The sequence below is a fragment of the Rattus norvegicus genome, chromosome X (genome assembly GCF_021556685.1).
Source record: "Rattus norvegicus strain SHRSP/BbbUtx chromosome X, alternate assembly SHRSP_T2T, whole genome shotgun sequence".
NCBI lineage: Eukaryota > Metazoa > Chordata > Mammalia > Rodentia > Muridae > Rattus > Rattus norvegicus.
Window position 1 is genome coordinate 28837039 of NC_141554.1, and position 19320 is coordinate 28856358.

The window sequence follows — 19320 nt, forward strand, 5'->3', positions numbered from 1 at the left end:
GGCCTTATACAGTTTCCTCTTGGGCCAGGGATGTGGGCAGGGGTGGGCAGTGTTGGTGGTCTCTTCTGCTCTGCAGCCTCAGGAGTGCCCACCTGACCAGGTGGTTGGGTCTCTTTCCCACAGGGTCTGGTAGCAGAGAGCTGCTGCGGGCCCAGGATCCGCGGGCGTGGGACCTCCAGCAAACACAGGACGTGCCCGGTCCTAGATGAACTCTGCCTCTGTGTGTCCCGATCTCACCAGGCAGCTCTCTTGCAGCAGACAAGTTGGTCTTACCTGTGGTCCCGAGGCTCAAGTTTGCTCGCGGGGTGCTGCCCAAGGGCTCTCTGCGGCGGCAGCAACCAGGAAGACCTGTGCCGCCCCTTCTGGGAGCTTCAGTGCACCAGGGTTCCAGATGGCTTTTGGTGTTTTCCTCTGGCGTCCGAGATGTATGTACAGAGAGCAGTCTCTTCTGGTTTCCCAGGCTTGTCTGCCTCTCTGAAGGTTCAGCTCTCCCTCCCACGGGATTTGGGTGCAGAGAACTGTCACATTTTTACTTTCTTGGTTGGTTGGTTGGTTTGTTTTTCTTTACTTTTGTTTTTCTGAAACAGGTATTTTGTTTGAAGCCTTGGCTTTCAAGGACTTTCCTCTGTAGAACAGGCTGGCCTCAGACACACAGCGATGTGCCAGCCTCTGCCTCCAACGTTCTGGGTTAAAGCAGTGTGCTACTACTGCCCAGCTAAATAATAATTTGAAAGAGACTTTCTGGATTTCATCTCCGAGGGATGTTATTTAAAGCATTAGCCTTTGAGAATGCTAATAGAGCATGTTGCAAGATTTACACTATGTTAGTGCAATAAAAAAAACTCTGGGTCCTCTCTTTTTGAACTTTTTTTCCTACTTTGATTCCAAATGATTGACAGTTGATAATTATAGATCTAACAGATTGTTTTGTCCATCATCCCCTTAACATCACAAGACTGTGAAAGACTTGCCTTTGCAATGCCAAGATTTACTAATGGTTCCCCTTCCAAACACTGTCAATGACATTGCTATGTCAAGGCATGTTAAACAGCACAATTATATGCCAGGCATAGGTGGACTCTGCTTTGGCTCCTGTCAAAAAACTAGTCCTTCATACAGGTGATGCCTTGATTCCTGTCCCTGAAGCATAATGTTAGAGTACCTCAGATAGTAGATGATATTCACTTTCTCAACAATGCTATACATGACCTAGTAATTGAGGATTACTAAAATTAATGTCTGCATTCAGTAAAAATAGATCATTGCATTCAAGTCGATTTCCTTACAGTCTCAATTTAATATTCTACAAACAACAAACAAACGAACACACACACACACACACACATACACACATACACACAAAGAGAAGAGACATCTGCTAGCAGAACCAGTGTCTGTCAGTAGAGGTACTTAGAATTACACCTCATGTTGTAACCGGGTATCTCCAATGGATACAAAGTCTACGGTTTACCTGAAATATAAGCCACAGTCTATTTCATTGATTGGAATATTCCTGTGTGAACAAAGGTATGTTCAGCCACATAAATGTTAGTTAGAAATGCACCATTACAGATCTACCTCCATCACAGAGATAAAAGCAATTAAATGATATGCTGACTCTAATGCTCAATCCTACCTCCACGCAAATCTTGACGATTTTTGAACAAATCTTGGTTTAGTGACAAAACTTGGTTTGGTTTGTTGAAACTAAATGATTTCATTTGTCTGTGTATTTGTGTTTGTTTAGTCAAAGTACTATTGTCCAAAATCACCTTCAAAATTGCACGGAGCCATATTGGATTTGGGCCTAGCCACTTTTTGACTGCATGGCTCAAAGTGACTAGGTGACTCTGGACTGTTTGGCCACAGATATTCACCCCTAAGATGACTGCCATAAGTCTTAAGATTGTTGAATGAAAGCCTCTCCCATGAATTTACGGCACAGGAAGATAACATTCACAGGATGTTTCAGTCTGAGCAAACACCAGACGTCTCCAGCGTCTCCATCGCATGACCTCTTCACCTTCTGCTCTCGCTGCTGGAATGCCCTTCTCCCTCCATTCTTTGTGTTTCACTAAGGACACTCCCCCTACCTGAAAGCCTTAAAAGCTGTAACGTTCACCCCAATAAACGAGATCTTGACAACAGAACTTTTGCTTGGTCTCCTTCTTCTCTTCACCCCCATTTTGGCCCACAGGTAGAAAGCCTCTTCGGGACCCTGAATAACTGGGTCCCCGCTGGCGGGGACACAAAATTACTAACAGTTCATATTTGGTCAGGCAGATTTCTGATAACTAGGTGTAATTCTCCTCCAATAACGTCCTGCTTCCTAATTTTTTCTCATATTATTCTATTAAAATAAAGGTCGTTATGTCTTTGTAACAAAAAGCAACTCTTTGAAAATCCCACTCAATTTCTTCACTCACTCAATAATTTTTCTTCAGAGATTTTTTACACATAAATACCATTTGCTTAATAAAAATAAATTACAGGGCTCAGCAGGTTTGTGGGGTTGTTGTCGTTGTTTGTTTGTTTGTTTGTTTTAGTCTTCTTCTCTTCTGTATTAGAGCCATGGCTAAAGTCCTTTACAGAGATACAGCTTTTTGTCCTGCTTAGTTTGTTTTCTAAAGGCTCTCGTGGGGACCACAAGTGAAGACACTTGCTTTACCTGAGGCTGGTTTTTCTATTTGTCCGTTGTTATGCATTGTAGATTTGTATAAACCTCTTTTTGCAGTAGGCCTCATATCAATCAGACAACAAAAGGAAGTAAAAGAGATATAAATTGGAAAGGAAGAAGTGAAGGTATCACTATTTGCAGATGATATGATAGTATATTTAAGTGACCCCAAAAATTCCACCAGAGAACTCCTAAACCTGATAAACAATTTCAGCAAAGTGGCTGGATATAAAATTAACTCAAACAAATCATTATCCTTCCTCTACTCAAAAGATAAACAGGCTGAGAAAGAAATTAGGGAAATGACACCCTTCACAATAGTCCCAAATAATATAAAATACCTCTGTGAGACTTTAACAAAGCAAGTGAAAGATCTGTATGACAAGAACTTCAAGTCCCTGAAGAAAGAAATGGAAGGTCTCAGAAGATGGAAAGATCTTCCATGCTCATGGATTGGCAGGATTAAAATAGTAAAAATGGCCATCTTGCCAAAAGCAATCTACAGATTCAATGCAATCCCCATCAAAATTCCACCTCAATTCTTCAGAGTTAGAAAGCGCAGTTAACACTATCCTCCTCTTGTGGGGCTGGCCTAATTAGTTCTCTTGGTTTCTTCCCCTTCTGGGATCACTGGCAAGGACTCTAACTTTGATTTTCCCTACATTTTTCAATCCGTTGTGAACCCCATATATTGTCTTATGCAATCATATGAACTTCCTATTACTCTAATGAGTTCACAGAAAGGGAGCTGGGTGTAGCATTCAGGTAATAGACTTTCACACACTCCATGCTTCCTGCACTCCTTATCCATAGATCTTTGCTACTCCCTAGGGAGGATCTCCACCTGTCCAAGGACTGACTGACAAGATGTTTTCTATCCTTTTCTTAGCCATGCAGCTTAGAGCTTTTAAGGACATTATGCAAACATCCTTCTGTATCCTAAAAACCTGCTGTGATGAGAAATACATGATATGTTTTTCACAGTTTCTCTGTTCTAGCTTTGAACTCAGCTCTCCAAATAAAAGCTTTATAGGATGCCAACAAAGCACTTTGAGCAGCATGGCCTTGAGTCCTCTGGTTTTGTTAAATCTCAAATTGGACTTCAGTTCCTCTTCATCTAATCAGGGTATTGAACTGCCTGCATTTAACTGATTTGATGTTCTTTGGGAATATTTTGTTTTTGGTTTTCCTGGCCTCAAAAAATACTTGGTGAACTCTTCCCTTTTTCCTTAGTTCATTTTAATATTTTTCTCTACTGCTATTCATTCTTGTTTTCTCTTTTTTTATTGAATTTTTTTTAATTTAGAGAATACTTTATTAGTTTTTGTAATCAAACCCACGTATATAAGACCTTACATATTTAATACAGTGTGTTACCCCTGTACAAATGGAAAAAACTTAAGTTCAACATTTCTAGACCAATATGGCTGTTAATTTCTGTACAGTGCCAATTCAACACAGTAAACGGGGATACTTTTTTCCAAAGTTGACAGCACAGGTAAAGTTTCAAAAAATTCAAATTATATATCTGTATATATATATTTATATTTATATAAAAAGACCAATAATAGCAGTGTGTTATGCATCAACAGCAGCAACAGCTTTTCCAGGTTCTGCAGTCATCTGAACAAAACTGTAGAGACATCCAGCATACTCCATTAAAAAAAAAAGTAAAAAAACAAAACCCGAGAAAACAGCACAGTTCTGTTACTCTTGTGGTACCTGGCACCATTTTTTTTTAAAATTAGCTTCTCAATCATCATCTGGAAAGAAAACATTCTGAGCAACATCATTAAAAACAGCTCTGATAAAGCACGGTCACTACTACGTATCATAAAGCAGGTACAAGCTATTTTACATCCACAGAGGTATGATACAGTACTGTCCTACATCTATAATACTAGAGGATACAATTTAAAAGGCATTATTTGAGACTTGATTCTACTTTTCCAGCAGAGGGCCCAAAGGATGGTGTGACACAGCTTTGTAAAGAAACATACTCTAGACAGGATTTCCTTTCACTAGTGGCACAGTTCTAAGGATTCATTCTCTCCATGAATGTCAGCTAAAACCGTTATTAAAAAAATGAAATATCCCTAGAACAAAACCGTATAACCACCGGATTCACATGAAGATGACCTAGTGGAGACAAGCTGGACCTCACCTTACCAACAAGCTATCAAATCTGTTATGTTTAAACAGTGAGACCTCCAAGGAAGGAGATGCCAAGTAGTGCTTCAAAGCTTCGGACCACAATCAAACACAGCATTCTTTTCAACAGAAGCAGAAGCTCATCTGAATATGCTCAAGGATGCTGACATCAACATTTAATCATCTCCTCACTCATCCAGGAAGAGGGGGAGATCAGTTACCACTGTACTTTATTGTGTTCAACCAAATCACCATGTTACAAAAATAGCAAGCTGCCATAATAAAAAATAAGGCTCCTCTATCCAGCACCAGATAGCATCATTTTACTTTCAAGCCTAGAAATTGCACACTTGTATATAAACCAATCGAAGATGAGGATTGAGAGTTCATCTTGGTGGATTTTTCCTTTGATGAATATGAAGTGTCCTTCCTTATCTTTTTTGATGACTTTTAATTGAAAATTGATTTTATTTGATATTAGAATGGCTACTCCAGCTTGCTTCTTCTGACCATTTGCTTGGAAAGTTGTTTTCCAGCCTTTCACTCTGAGGTAGTGTCTGTCTTTGTCTCTGAGGTGTGTTTCCTGTAGGCAACAGAATGCAGGGTCCTCATTGCGTATCCAGTTTGTTAATCTATGTCTTTTTATTGGGGAGTTGAGGCCATTGATGTTGAGAGATATTAAGGAATAGTGATTATTGCTTCCTGTCATATTCATATTTGGATGTGAGGTTATGTTTGTGTGCTTTCATTCTCTTTGTTTTGTTGCCAAGACGATTAGTTTCTTGCTTCTTCTAGGGTATAGCTTGCCTCCTTATGTTGGGCTTTACCCTTTATTATCCTTTGTAGTGCTGGATTTGTAGAAAGATATTGTGCAAATTTGGTTTTGTCATGGAATATCTTGGTTTCTCCATCTATGTTAATTGAGAGTTTTGCTGGATACAGTAACCTGGGCTGACATTTGTGTTCTCTTAGGGTCTGTATGACATCAGTCCAGGATCTTCTGGCCTTCATAGTTTCTGGTGAAAAGTCTGGTGTGATTCTGATAGGTCTGCCTTTATATGTTACTTGACCTTTTTCCCTTACTGCTTTTAATATTCTTCCTTTATTTTGTGCGTTTGGTGTTTTGACAATTATGTGACGGGAGGTGTTTCTTTTCTGGTCCAATCTATTTGGAGTTCTGTAGGCTTCTTGTATGCCTATGGGTATCTCTTTTTTTAGGTTAGGGAAGTTTTCTTCTATGATTTTGTTGAAGATATTTACTGGTCCTTTGAGCTGGGAGTCTTCACTCTCTTCTATACCTATTATCCTTAGGTTTGATCTTCTCATTGAGTCCTGGATTTCCTGTATGTTTTGGACCAGTAGCTTTTTCTGCTTTACATTATCTTTGACAGTTGAGTCAATGATTTCTATGGAATCTTCTGCTCCCGAGATTCTCTCTTCCATCTCTTGTATTCTGTTGGTGAAGCTTGTATCTACAGCTCCTTGTCTTTTCTTTTGCTTTTCTATGTCCAGGGTTGTTTCCATGTGTTCTTTCTTGATTGCTTCTATTTCCATTTTTAATTCCTTCAACTGTTTGATTGTGTTTTCCTGGAATTCTTTCAGGGATTTTTGCGATTCCTCTCTGTAGGCTTCTACTTGTTCTCTAAGGGAGTTCTTTATGTCTTTCTTGAAGTCCTCCAGCATCATGATCAAATATGATTTTGAAACTAGATCTTGCTTTTCTGGTGTGTTTGGATATTCCGTGTTTGCTATGGTGGGAGAATTGGGCTCCGATGATGGCATGTAGTCTTGGTTTCTGTTGCTTGGGTTCCTGCGCTTGCCTCTCGCCATCAGATTATCTCTAGTGTTACTTTGTTCTGCTATTTCTGACCGTGGCTAGACTGTCCTATAAGCCTGTGTGTCAGGAGTGCTGTAGACCTGTTTTCCTGTTTTCTTTCAGCCAGTTATGGGGACAGAGTGTTCTGCTTTCGGGCGTGTAGTTTTTCCTCTCTACAGGTCTTCAGCTGTTCCTGTGGGCCTGTGTCTTGAGTTCACCAGGCAGGTTTCTTGCAGGGAAAAGTTGGTCCTACCTGCGGTTCCAAGGCTCAAGTTTGCTCGTGGGGTACTGCCTAAGTCCTCTCCGCGGCGGCAGCAACCGGGAAGATCTGCGCCGCTCTTTCCGGGAGCCTCCGTGCACCAGGGTTCCAGATGGCGTTTGGTGTTTTCCTCTGGCGTCTGGATGTGCACAGAGTGCAGTCTCTTCTGGTTTCCCAGGCGTGTCCGCCTCTCTGAAGGTTTAGCTCTCCCTCCCACGGGATTTGGGTGCAGAGAACTGTTTATCCGGTCTGTTTCCTTCAGGTTCCGGTGGTGTCTCAGGCAGGGATCCTGCCGCTCCTGGGCCCTCCCCTATGGGAACCCAGAGGCCTTATACAGTTGCCTCTTGGGCCAGGGATGTGGGCAGGGGTGGGCAGTGTTGGTGGTCTTCTCCGCTCTGCAGCCTCAGGAGTGCCCACCTGATCAGGCGGTGAGGTCTCTCCCCCATGGGGTTTGGGAGCAGAGAGCTGCTGCGGGCCGGGATCCGCGGGTGTGGGACTTCCGGTAAACACAGGAAGTGCCCGGTCCTAGAGGAATTTTGCCTCTGTGTGTCCTGAGTTCATCCGGCAGGTTTCTTGCAGGGGAAAAGTTGGTCCTACCTGCGGTTCCAAGGCTCAAGTTTGCTCGTGGGGTACTGCCTAAGTCCGCTCCGCGGTGGCAGCAACCGGGAAGATCTGTGCCGCTCTTTCCGGGAGCCTCCGTGCACCAGGGTTCCAGATGGCGTTTGGTGTTTTCCTCTGGCGTCTGGATGTGCACAGAGTGCAGTCTCTTCTGGTTTCCCAGGCGTGTCCGCCTCTCTGAAGGTTTAGCTCTCCCTCCCACGGGATTTGGGTGCAGAGAACTGTCTATCCGGTCTGTTTCCTTCAGGTTCCGGCGGTGTCTCGGGCGCAGGGGTCCTGCCGCTCCTGGGCCCTCCCCTACGGGAACCCAGAGGCCTTATACAGTTGCCTCTTGGGCCAGGGATGTGGGCAGGGGTGGGCAGTGTTGGTGGTCTCCTCCGCTCTGCAGCCTCAGGAGTGCCCACCTGATCAGGCGGTGAGGTCTCTCTCCCACGGGGTTTGGGAGCAGAGAGCTTTATTGAATTTTTAAATTTACATTTCTAATGTTTTTCCCTTTCCCAGTTGCCCGTACATAACCCCCCTATCCTATCCCCCCTCCCCTCTTCTATAAGGGTGATCCCCTCCCAAATCACCACCCCTTCCCAGCGCACCCCTCATTCCTCTCCACTGGGTGGTCCATCCTTGGAAGAACCAAGGGCTTCTCCTTCCATTGGTGCCAACAAGGGTATCCTTTGCTACATGTGCAGCTGGAGCCATAAGTCTGTCAATGTGTTGTCTTTGAGTACTGTTTTCCCCCACCCTGGGAGCACCAGTTGATTGGTATTGTTGATCTTATGGGGTTGCAAAGCCCTTCAGCTCTTTCAATCCTTTCTCTATTTCCTCCAACTGGGATCCCGTTCTCAGTTTGATGGTTCGTTGCTAGCATTCGCATCTGTATTTGCGATGCTCTGCCTCTGCCTCTCTGGAGACAGCTGTATCAGGCTCCTGTCAGCATGCATTTCTTAGCTTCTATGTTGAAAAAATAGAAAGTTATTTTCTTTTTATTGAGTGCTACCAGGAAATGGGGCCTTTAAGTGTATGCTGGTGGTCTGAATGAGAGATGATGCCATAGTCTCAGGCATTTGGACACTTGGTTCCCAGTTAGTGGCACTGTTTAGGGAAGTTTGGGTGGTATAGCCTGGTAAGAGTAAATATGTCACTAGGGAAACTTTGAGATTAAAAACCTTGCCATTTCCAGGTTGCACTCTCTGCTTTGTGCTTGTGGTTCAAGGTATGAGCTTTGACTCTCTGTTTCTGTCTCGATGACTGGTACTTGATGCCATGTCTCTACTCTGCCTTCATGGCTCTTAACCTCCAGAGCCACATGCAAAATAAACCCCTCTCTTCCTTAAGTAGCCTTTGGTCACAATGTTTTATCACAGCAACAGAAATGTAACTAATATAAAGAGGTTTCTCAATGAGAACATCCCTCTATGGTAGTTAATACTAAAGTCAACTTGACAGGATCTAGAGCCACCAAAGAGACCTCTAAGCATGAGAGTGATATGTTTAAACTAAGTTAATTGATGTGGTAAGACCTACCCTAAATATGATCAGCACCAGCCCATGGGCCAGCATCTTGGACTGCATGAAAATGATAAAGCAAGCTGAGTACTCATCCCTCTCTGCTTCCTGAAACCACATGACCAGCTGTGCGTTACTTTTGCTGACATGATTTCCTTCCCTTAAATTGCGAGCCATAAACACACCCTTGCTTCTTTCAGTGGGTGGCACCACTCTCTAGACAGGGGATATAGAATTATATAGGAAGTAATAAGGGAAAAAGCTTTACTTTTGAGTTTCTTTGTTGAATTTTTGCTTAGATGATTTATTGTCAGCTGTGATTGGCATACTAAACATTCACATTATTACTGAACCAGGGACCACCTGGTAGTTCACGTCTTTTAATGTTTGTTTGATAAAATTCAAAACTACAGCTTTCAGTGCATACATATTTACAATTACTATATCTTTTTGCTAAATCATTCCTTCTTTAGCTCTTCTAATTTTAGTTGGAAATATACTTCAGCATAGCTGTCTTGTTCTTGGTATTTGTTTGAGTGATAGATTGCCATCCATTCTTTAACTCTCAGTCTGTGGATGTCTTAATTAATATGCTATAGCTTTTGAATCATTTTTTCAATTCAGTCAGCCAGACTCTATCTCCTTATTGGTGACTTGAGCCAATTTAAATTTATGTTTTTGGGCTGGAGGGGTGGCTTAGCAGTTAGAACCACTTGTTGTTTTTTGCAAAGGACCAAGTTTCAGTTTCCAGCACCCACAAGAGGTTCATGACTTCCTGTAACTCCATTAAAAAATTAAACTTAATAATTTGTGTATGGGTGTGATGAATATATATACACATATGTACACATGTACGCACATGTGCATGCAGATGTCCATGGAAAAGTTTCAGGCAGTTGTGAATTGCCCAGTGTAAGTGCTAGGAACAGAACTCAGGGGATCTGCCTGTCTCTGCCTCTTCAGTGATGAGATTACAAGCATGTGCTCCCAAATATATCTTTTTTAATTAATTTATTTTATTTTCTGTATATGGGTGTTTTATCTATATATATATGTATGTTCATCACATGTAGTTAACATAGAGACTGGAAAAGAGTATTTATTCCTTGGAACTGAAGTTCCAGACAATTTTTAACTGCCATATGGGTACTGGGAATTAAGCCTGGGTCTTTGGAAGAGCAACAAGTGCTGTTAACCACTGAGCCACCTATCCAGTCCCACGCTATCTTTAATTTTACTTGTGTTTCTGGTGTCAATTCAGCCCCTGGTCAAAACCCTCTGGTATATAACCAAAAAAATCAAACAAAAGAATCCATAGGTTAGGAGAAACTAAGGCACACATAGAAAATCATCCAATGAAATTGTAACAGAAAAATAAGTCAAGTCTTGAGAAAGAACTAGGCATTCAAGTATAAGAGACATTTAGAACATTAACTAGAGAAGAACTTCTCCATGGATATTATTGAGAAATGTATAGTTATTCTTTTTAAATTTGTGGGTTTTCCTGGTTGGCTGGACTATTATTTGTTCCTTATTTTCTCTCCTATTAGCATCCAGGCTTATTCATATACTGTGTTGGACATGATGGACTTCTTCATAGCTCTCCTTTGTATAGCTACTCCTCTCAGGAAATAAATCCTTCCTGTTAAATTGTAATTCAAACTATCTTTCTTCCTACTATGTGTATATACAGTATAAGTATTTTTTAAAGTATTTTTTCTACGCTAGTTTGGTGGCCATGAACTGACTTAGTTTGTGCTGGCCTTGAAATGTCCTTATTTTCTGTCAAGTTTAAAAATAGCTTTGCTGGATATAACAATCTTGGCTGACAGTTATTTGCCTTTAGGGCTTGAAATATATTATTCCATGATGTCCTGGCTCTGAGTTCTGATGAGAGATTTGACACTATTGTGACATTTCTGACTTTGAAGGTTAGTTGGCAATTTTGTCTTATAACTTTTAATTTTCTTTGCTTTGTATTTTTAACATTTTGACTATAATATGTCATTTATTGGTATTTATACATCACCAATGACCATAAAATGAAAACTGACAAAACTGGCACAAAGTGTGCTATGAAGTTAAAAATTATTTAGGGTCCTTCCTAATCACCTGTCAGGGAGATGCTATACGTTAAGAGAAAACACAATGATCATGGCAGTGTCCAGGCAACAGTGAGCTGGTTCAATAGACTAGCACTGAGGTGGATTCATTATTTACCTGTGCACTCCTATTGCGGGCTCTAGGGTGAGTTGGCAAGAAGATGTGCATTTCAAAGTCTAGCGAAAAAAGAAGAGCACTAACTCTTAAAACATTGACTCATGGGATAAGCACTCTAGGATAACTTATGGCTTAGATATGTGGACTATGTAACTGAAGGGTATTAGGTTGATCATAATTCAAGTTCATGGACTGCAGAGATAGAGAGAAACATTTGTTTGTCCTGTTCTACCATCTCTGCAGTCAGGGACCTCACAAAGGACGCATGATTAAGTCCCTTTTGCCTTGAGTCTGATTTATTCCTTGGAGATTTGTATGTTTTAATCTTCCTAGCTAGCAGGGGACAATGAACTCTAGGAGGGAGCATGGTCTGATTTCTACAAACAGTGAAATATGGTCACAAAAAGAGACTATTTTTTTTTATTAACTTGAGTATTTCTTATATACATTTCGAGTGTTATTCCCTTTCCCGGTTTCCGGGCAAACATCCCCCTCCCCCCTCCCCTTCCTTATGGGTGTTCCCCTCCCAACCCTCCCCCCATTGCCGCCCTCCCCCCCACAGTCTAGTTCACTGGGGGTTCAGTCTTAGCAGGACCCAGGGCTTCCCCTTCCACTGGTGCTCTTACTAGGATATTCATTGCTACGTATGAGGTCAGAGTCCAGGGTCAACCATGTATAGTCTTTAGGTAGTGGCTTAGTCCCTGGAAGCTCTGGTTGCTTGGCATTGTTGTACATATGGGGTCTCGAGCCCCTTCAAGCTCTTCCAGTTCTTTTTCTGATTCCTTCAACGGGGGTCCTATTCTCAGTTCAGTGGTTTGCTGCTGGTATTCGCCTCCGTATTTGCTGTATTCTGGCTGTGTCTCTCAGGAGCGATCTACATCCGGCTCCTGTCAGTCTGCACTACTTTGCTTCATCCATCTTGTCTAATTGGGTGGCTGTATATGTATGGGCCACATGTGGGGCAGGCTCTGAATGGGTGTTCCTTCAGTCTCTGTTTTAATCTTTGCCTCTCCCTTCCCTGCCAAGGGTATTCTTTTTCCTCATTTAAAGAAGGAGTGAAGCATTCACATTTTGATCATCCGTCTTGAGTTTCGTTTGTTCTAGGGATCTAGGGTAATTCAAGCATTTGGGCTAATAGCCACTTATCAATGAGTGCATACCATGTATGTCTTTCTGTGATTGGGTTAGCTCACTCAGGATGATATTTTCCAGTTCCAACCATTTGCCTATGAATTTCATAAACTCGTTGTTTTTGATAGCTGAGTAATATTCCATTGTGTAGATGTGCCACATTTTCTGTATCCATTCCTCTGTTGAAGGGCATCTGGGTTCTTTCCAGTTTCTGGCTATTATAAATAAGGCTGCGATGAACATAGTGGAGCATGTGACTCTTTTATATGTTGAGGCATCTTTTGGGTATATGCCCAAGAGAGGTATAGCTGGATCGTCAGGCAGTTCAATGTCCAATTTTCTGAGGAACCTCCAGACTGATTTCCAGAATGGTTTTACCAGTCTGCAATCCCACCAAAAATGGAGGAGTGTTCCTCTTTCTCCACATCCTCGCCAGCATCTGCTGTCACCTGAGTTTTTGATCTTAGCCATTCTCACTGGTGTGAGGTGAAATTTCAGGGTTGTTTTGATTTGCATTTCCCTTATGACTAAAGATGTTGAACATTTCTTTAGGTGTTTCTCAGCCATTCGGCATTCCTCAGCTGTGAATTCTTTGTTTAGCTCTGAACCCCATTTTTTAATGGGGTTATTTGTCTCCCTGCGGTCTAACTTCTTGAGTTCTTTGTATATTTTGGATATAAGGCCTCTATCGGTTGTAGGATTGGGAAAGATCTTTTCCCAATCTGTTGGTTGCCATTTTTTCCTAACCACAGTGTCCTTTGCCTTACAGAAGCTTTGCAGTTTTATGAGATCCCATTTGTCGATTCTTGATCTTAGAGCATAAGCCATTGGTGTTTTGTTCAGGAAATTTTTTCCAGTGCCCATGTGTTCCAGATGCTTCCCTAGTTTTTCTTCTATTAGTTTGAGTATGTCTGGTTTGATGTGGAGGTCCTTGATCCACTTGGACTTAAGCTTTGTACAGGGTGATAAGCATGGATCGATCTGCATTCTTCTACATGTTGACCTCCAGTTGAACCAGCACCATTTGCTGAAAATGCTATCTTTTTTCCATTGGATGGTTTTGGCTCCTTTGTCAAAAATCAAGTGCCCATAGGTGTGTGGGTTCATTTCTGGGTCTTCAATTCTATTCCATTGGTCTATTTGTCTGTCTCTGTACCAATACCATGCAGTTTTTATCACTATTGCTCTGTAATACTGCTTGAGTTCAGGGATAGTGATTCCCCCTGAAGTCCTTTTATTGTTGAGGATACCTTTAGCTATCGTGGGTTTTTTGTTATTCCAGATGAATTTGCAAATTGTTCCAACTAACTCTTTGAAGAATTGGATTGGTATTTTGATGGGGATTGCATTGAATCTGTAGATTGATTTTGGTAAAATGGCCATTTTTACTATATTAATCCTGCCAATCCAGGAGCATGGGAGATCTTTCCATCCTCTGAAGTCTTCTTCAATTTCTTTCCTCAGTGTCTTGAAGTTCTTATTGTACAGATCTTTTACTTGCTTGGTTAAAGTCACACCGAGGTACTTTATATTATTTGGGTCTATTATGAAGGGTGTCGTTTCCCTAATTTCTTTCTCGGCTTGTTTCTCTTTTGTATAGAGGAAGGCAACTGATTTATTTGAGTTAATTTTATACCCAGCCACTTTGCTGAAGTTGTTTATCAGCTTTAGTAGTTCTCTGGTGGAACTTTTGGGATCACTTAAATATACTATCATATCATCTGCAAATAGTGATATTTTGACCTCTTCTTTTCCGATCTGTATCCCCTTGACCTCCTTTTGTTGTCTGATTGCTCTGGCTAGAACTTCAAGAACTATATTGAAAAAGTAGGGAGAGAGTGGGCAGCCTTGTCTAGTCCCTGATTTTAGTGGGATTGCTTCAAGTTTCTCTCCATTTAATTTACTGTTAGCAACTGGTTTGCTGTATATGGCTTTTACCATGTTCAGGTATGGGCCTTGAATTCCTATTCTTTCCAGGACTTTTATCATGAAGGGGTGTTGAATTTTGTCAAATGCTTTCTCAGCATCTAATGAAATGATCATGTGGTTTTGTTCTTTCAGTTTGTTTATATAATGGATCACGTTGATGGTTTTCCGTATATTAAACCATCCCTGCATGCCTGGGATGAAGCCTACTTGATCATGGTGGATGATTGTTTTGATGTGCTCTTGAATTCGGTTTGCCAGAATTTTATTGAGTATTTTTGCGTCGATATTCATAAGGGAAATTGGTCTGAAGTTCTCTTTCTTTGTTGTGTCTTTGTGTGGTTTAGGTATAAGAGTAATTGTGGCTTCGTAGAAGGTATTCGGTAGTGATCCATCTGTTTCAATTTTGTGGAATAGTTTGGATAATATTGGTATGAGGTCTTCTATGAAGGTTTGATAGAATTCTGCACTAAACACGTCTGGACCTGGGCTCTTTTTGGTTGGGAGACCTTTAATGACTGCTTCTATTTCCTTAGGAGTTATGGGGTTGTTTAACTGGCTTTTCTGTTCCTGATTTAACTTCAGTACCTGGTATCTGTCTAGGAAATTGTCCATTTCCTGTAGATTTTCCAGTTTTGTTGAATATAGGCTTTTATAGTAAGATCTGATGATTTTTTGAATTTCCTCTGAATCTGTAGTTATGTCTCCCTTTTCATTTCTGATTTTGTTAATTTGGATGCACTCTCTGTGTCCTCTCCTTAGTCTGGCTAAGGGTTTATCTATCTTGTTGATTTTCTCAAAGAACCAACTTTTGGTTCTGTTGATTCTTTCTATGGTCCTTTTTGTTTCTACTTGGTTGATTTCATCTCTGAGTTTGATTATTTCCTGCCTTCTACTCTTCTGGGTGTATTTGCTTCTTTTTGTTCTAGAGCTTTTAGGTGTGCTGTTAAGCTGCTGACATATGCTCTTTCCTGTTTCTTTCTGCAGGCACTCAGCGCTATGAGTTTTCCTCTTAGCACAGCTTTCATTGTGTCCCATAAGTTTGGGTATGTTGTACCTTCATTTTCATTAAATTCTAAAAAGTCTTTAATTTCTTTCTTTATTTCTTCCTTGACCAGGTTATCATTGAGTAGAGCATTGTTCAATTTCCACGTATATGTGGGCATTCTTCCCTTATTGTTATTGAAGACCAGTTTTAGGCCGTGGTGGTCCGATAGCATGCATGGGATTATTTCTATCTTTCTGTACCTGTTGAGGCCCGTTTTTTGACCAATTATATGGTCAATTTTGGAGAAAGTACCATGAGGAGCTGAGAAGAAGATATATCCTTTTGCTTTAGGATAGAATGTTCTATAAATATCCGTTAAGTCCATTTGGCTCATGACTTCTCTTAGTCTGTCGACATCACTGTTTAATTTCTGTTTCCATGATCTGTCCATTGATGAGAGTGGGGTGTTGAAATCTCCCACTATTATTGTGTGAGGTGCAATGTGTGTTTTGAGCTTTAGTAAGGTTTCTTTTACGTATGTAGGTGCCCTTGTATTTGGGGCATAGATATTTAGGATTGAGAGTTCATCTTGGTGGATTTTTCCTTTGATGAATATGAAGTGTCCTTCCTTATCTTTTTTGATGAATTTTAGTTGAAAATTGATTTTATTTGATATTAGAATGGCTACTCCAGCTTGCTTCTTCTGACCATTTGCTTGGAAAGTTGTTTTCTAGCCTTTCACTCTGAGGTAGTGTCTGTCTTTGTCTCTGAGGTGTGTTTCCTGTAGGCAGCAGAATGCAGGGTCCTCGTTGCGTATCCAGTTTGTTAATCTATTTCTTTTTATTGGGGAGTTGAGGCCATTGATGTTGAGAGATATTAAGGAATAGTGATTATTGCTTCCCGTTATATTCATATTTGGATGTGAGGTTATGTTTGTGTGCTTTTCTTCTCTTTGTTTTGTTGCCAAGATGATTAGTTTCTTGCTTCTTCTAGGGTATAGCTTGCCTCCTTATGTTGGGCTTTACCCTTTATTATCCTTTGTAGTGCTGGATTTGTAGAAAGATATTGTGTAAATTTGGTTTTGTCATGGAATATCTTGGTTTCTCCATCTATGTTAATTGACAGTTTTGCAGGATACAGTAACCTGGGCTGGCATTTGTGTTCTCTTAGGGTCTGTATGACATCAGTCCAGGATCTTCTGGCCTCCATAGTTTCTGGCGAGAAGTCTGGTGTGATTCTGATAGGTCTGCCTTTATATGTTACTTGACCTTTTTCCCTTACTGCTTTTAATATTCTTTCTTTATTTTGTGCATTTGGTGTTTTGACAATTATGTGACGGGAGGTGTTTCTTTTCTGGTCCAATGTATTTGGAGTTCTGTAGGCTTCTTGTATGCCTATGGGTATCTCTTTTTTTAGGTTAGGGAAGTTTTCTTCTATGATTTTGATGAAGATATTTACTGGTCCTTTGAGCTGGGAGTCTTTACTCTCTTCTATACCTATTATCCTTAGGTTTGATCTTCTCATTGAGTCCTGGATTTCCTGTATGTTTTGGACAAGTAGCTTTTTCTGCTTTACATTATCTTTGACAGTTTAGTCAATGATTTCTATGGACTCTTCTGCTCCCGAGATTCTCTCTTCCATCTCTTGTATTCTGTTGGTGAAGCTTGTATCTACAGCTCCTTGTCTCTTCTTTTGGTTTTCTATATTCAGGGTTGTTTCCATGTTTTCTTTCTTGATTGCTTCTATTTCCATTTTTAATTCCTTTAACTGTTTGATTGTGTTTTCCTGGAATTCTTTCAGGGATTTTTGTGACTCCTCTCTATGGGCTTCTACTTGTTTATTTATGATTTCCTGTAATTCTTTCAGGGATTGTTGTGACTCCTCTCTATGGGCTTCTACTTGTTTAATTATGTTTTCCTGGAATTCTTCAGGCATTTTTGTGATTCCTCTCTGTAGGCTTCTACTTGTTCTCTAAGGGAGTTCTTCACGTCTTTCTTGAAGTCCTCCAGCATCATGATCAAATATGATTGTGAAACTAGATCTTGCTTTTCTGGTGTGTTTGGACATTCCATGTTTGTTTTGGTGGGAGAATTGGGCTCCCATGATGCCGTGTAGTCTTGGTTTCTGTTGCTTGGGTTCCTGCACTTGCCTCTCGCCATCAGATTATCTCTAGTGTTACTTTGTTCTGCTATTTCTGACAGTGGCTAGACTGTCCTATAAGCCTGTGTGTCAGGAGTGCTGTAGTCCTGTTTTCCCCGCTTTCATTCAGTTATGGGGACAGAGTGTTCTGCTTTCGGGCGTGTAGTTTTTCCTCTCTACAGGTCTTCAGCTGTTCCTGTGGGCCTGTGTCTTAAGTTCACCAGGCATGTCACTTGCAGCAGAAAAGTTGGTCTTACCTCTGGTCCTGAGGCTCCAGTTCGCTGGCTAGGTGCTGCCCTCGGGCTCTCTGTGGCGGCAGCAATCAGGAAGATCTGTGCCGCCCTTTCCGGGAGCTTCAGTGCATCAGGGTTCCAGATGGCCTTTGGTGTTTTCCTCTGGCGTCCGAGATGTATGTGCAGAGAGCAGTCTCTTCTAGTTTCCCAGGCTTGTCTGCCTCTCTGAAGGTTTAGCTCTCCCTCCCACGGGATTTGGGTGCAGAGAACTGTTTATCCGGTCTGTTTCCTTCAGGTTTTGGCGGTGCCTCAGGCAGGGGTCCTTCCGCTCCTGGGCCCTCCCCCACGGGAGCCCAGAGGCCTTATACAGTTTCCTCTTGGGCCAGGGATGTGGGCAGGGGTGGGCAGTGTTGGTTGTCTCTTCCGCTCTGCAGCCTCAGGAGTGCCCACCTGACCAGGCGGTTGGGTGTCTCTCTCACGGGGTCTGGTAGCAGAGAGCTGCTGCAGGCCGGGATCCGAGACTATTTTTATTTTATGCACCTTGGTATGTTTTTGCCTGCATGTACATCTGTGTTAAGTTGTCAGATCTTGGAGTTACAGGCAGTTGTGAGCTGCCATGTGGGTGCTGGGAATTGAACCAGAATCCTCTGGAAGAACAGTCAGTACTCTTAACTGCTGAGCCATCACACTAGCTCAAAATGCTCATAATTTAACATTTTCATCTTTTTGTTTGTGTTTTTGTATAAAAATATAGAATAAAATTTTCTGGGAAAGGTAAGTAGAGAAAGAGACCCAAAAGGATAGGAGACATTGAAGTTGAGACTCTGGCTTCCTAGAGCTGACTAGGGACGCAGAATCAGGGCAGCGCCTATTCTTCTGGAGTAGGTAGTCAGACATTGGTCTCTGGGACAGAGGTTATAATCTAGATGTGCACATCACAAGGACATCAAGCAATCAAGTCTATGTAGTGTGTTGAACAAACAGGTAAATTGAGTCAGAAGGTGGGCTAGAGAAGGATGTGGAGATAAAAGGATCAAAACAGTAGTTTAAGAAATAATTTGGGCGCGGCGGCCGAGGCTGAGGCTGGGGCTGGGGCGGCCGGCGAGGCAGCGCTCGGGCCCGGCCGGGCAGCTCCGCAGCGGCGGGGGAGAGGGCCCGGGAGGCGGGCGCCGCGCTGACAGCCATATTTCTGACTCCATAAAGCAGTTTTCTATGTAAAGTTTGCAGAGGGTCAGAACAATTCCTCCACGACCATCTTCGGGTGAACTGTGGGGCATCCACTTGATGCCCCCACGAATCCTAGTGGAATGTTTACTCCCAAATGGAATGATAGTGACTTTAGAATGCCTCCGTGAGGCCACACTAGTCACCATCAAGCATGAACTGTTCAAAGAGGCCAGGAAATACCCTCTCCATCAGCTTCTGCAAGATGAATCATCTTACATTTTCGTAAGTGTTACCCAAGAAGCAGAAAGGGAAGAATTTTTCGATGAAACAAGACGGCTTTGTGACCTTCGGCTTTTTCAACCCTTTTTAAAAGTAATTGAGCCAGTAGGCAACCGTGAAGAAAAGATCCTCAACCGAGAAATTGGTTTTGTTATTGGCATGCCAGTGTGTGAATTTGATATGGTTAAAGATCTAGAAGTCCAAGACTTCCGA

The 19320-nt window shown here is 41.8% G+C and overlaps 1 protein-coding gene and 1 long non-coding RNA gene across 2 annotated transcripts in view; both read left to right on the top strand.

The window, feature by feature from the left end:
- The window catches only part of LOC147998178 (uncharacterized), a 234853-nt gene that overhangs the window by 149676 nt on the left and 65857 nt on the right, over positions 1–19320 (top strand). The window lies entirely within an intron of this gene.
- The window catches only part of LOC134484121 (phosphatidylinositol 4,5-bisphosphate 3-kinase catalytic subunit), a 40069-nt gene that overhangs the window by 17152 nt on the left and 3597 nt on the right, over positions 1–19320 (top strand). The window contains 1 exon segment of the mRNA XM_087601258.1: positions 18889–19318. Coding sequence (XP_087457384.1) covers positions 18889–19318 — 430 coding nt within the window.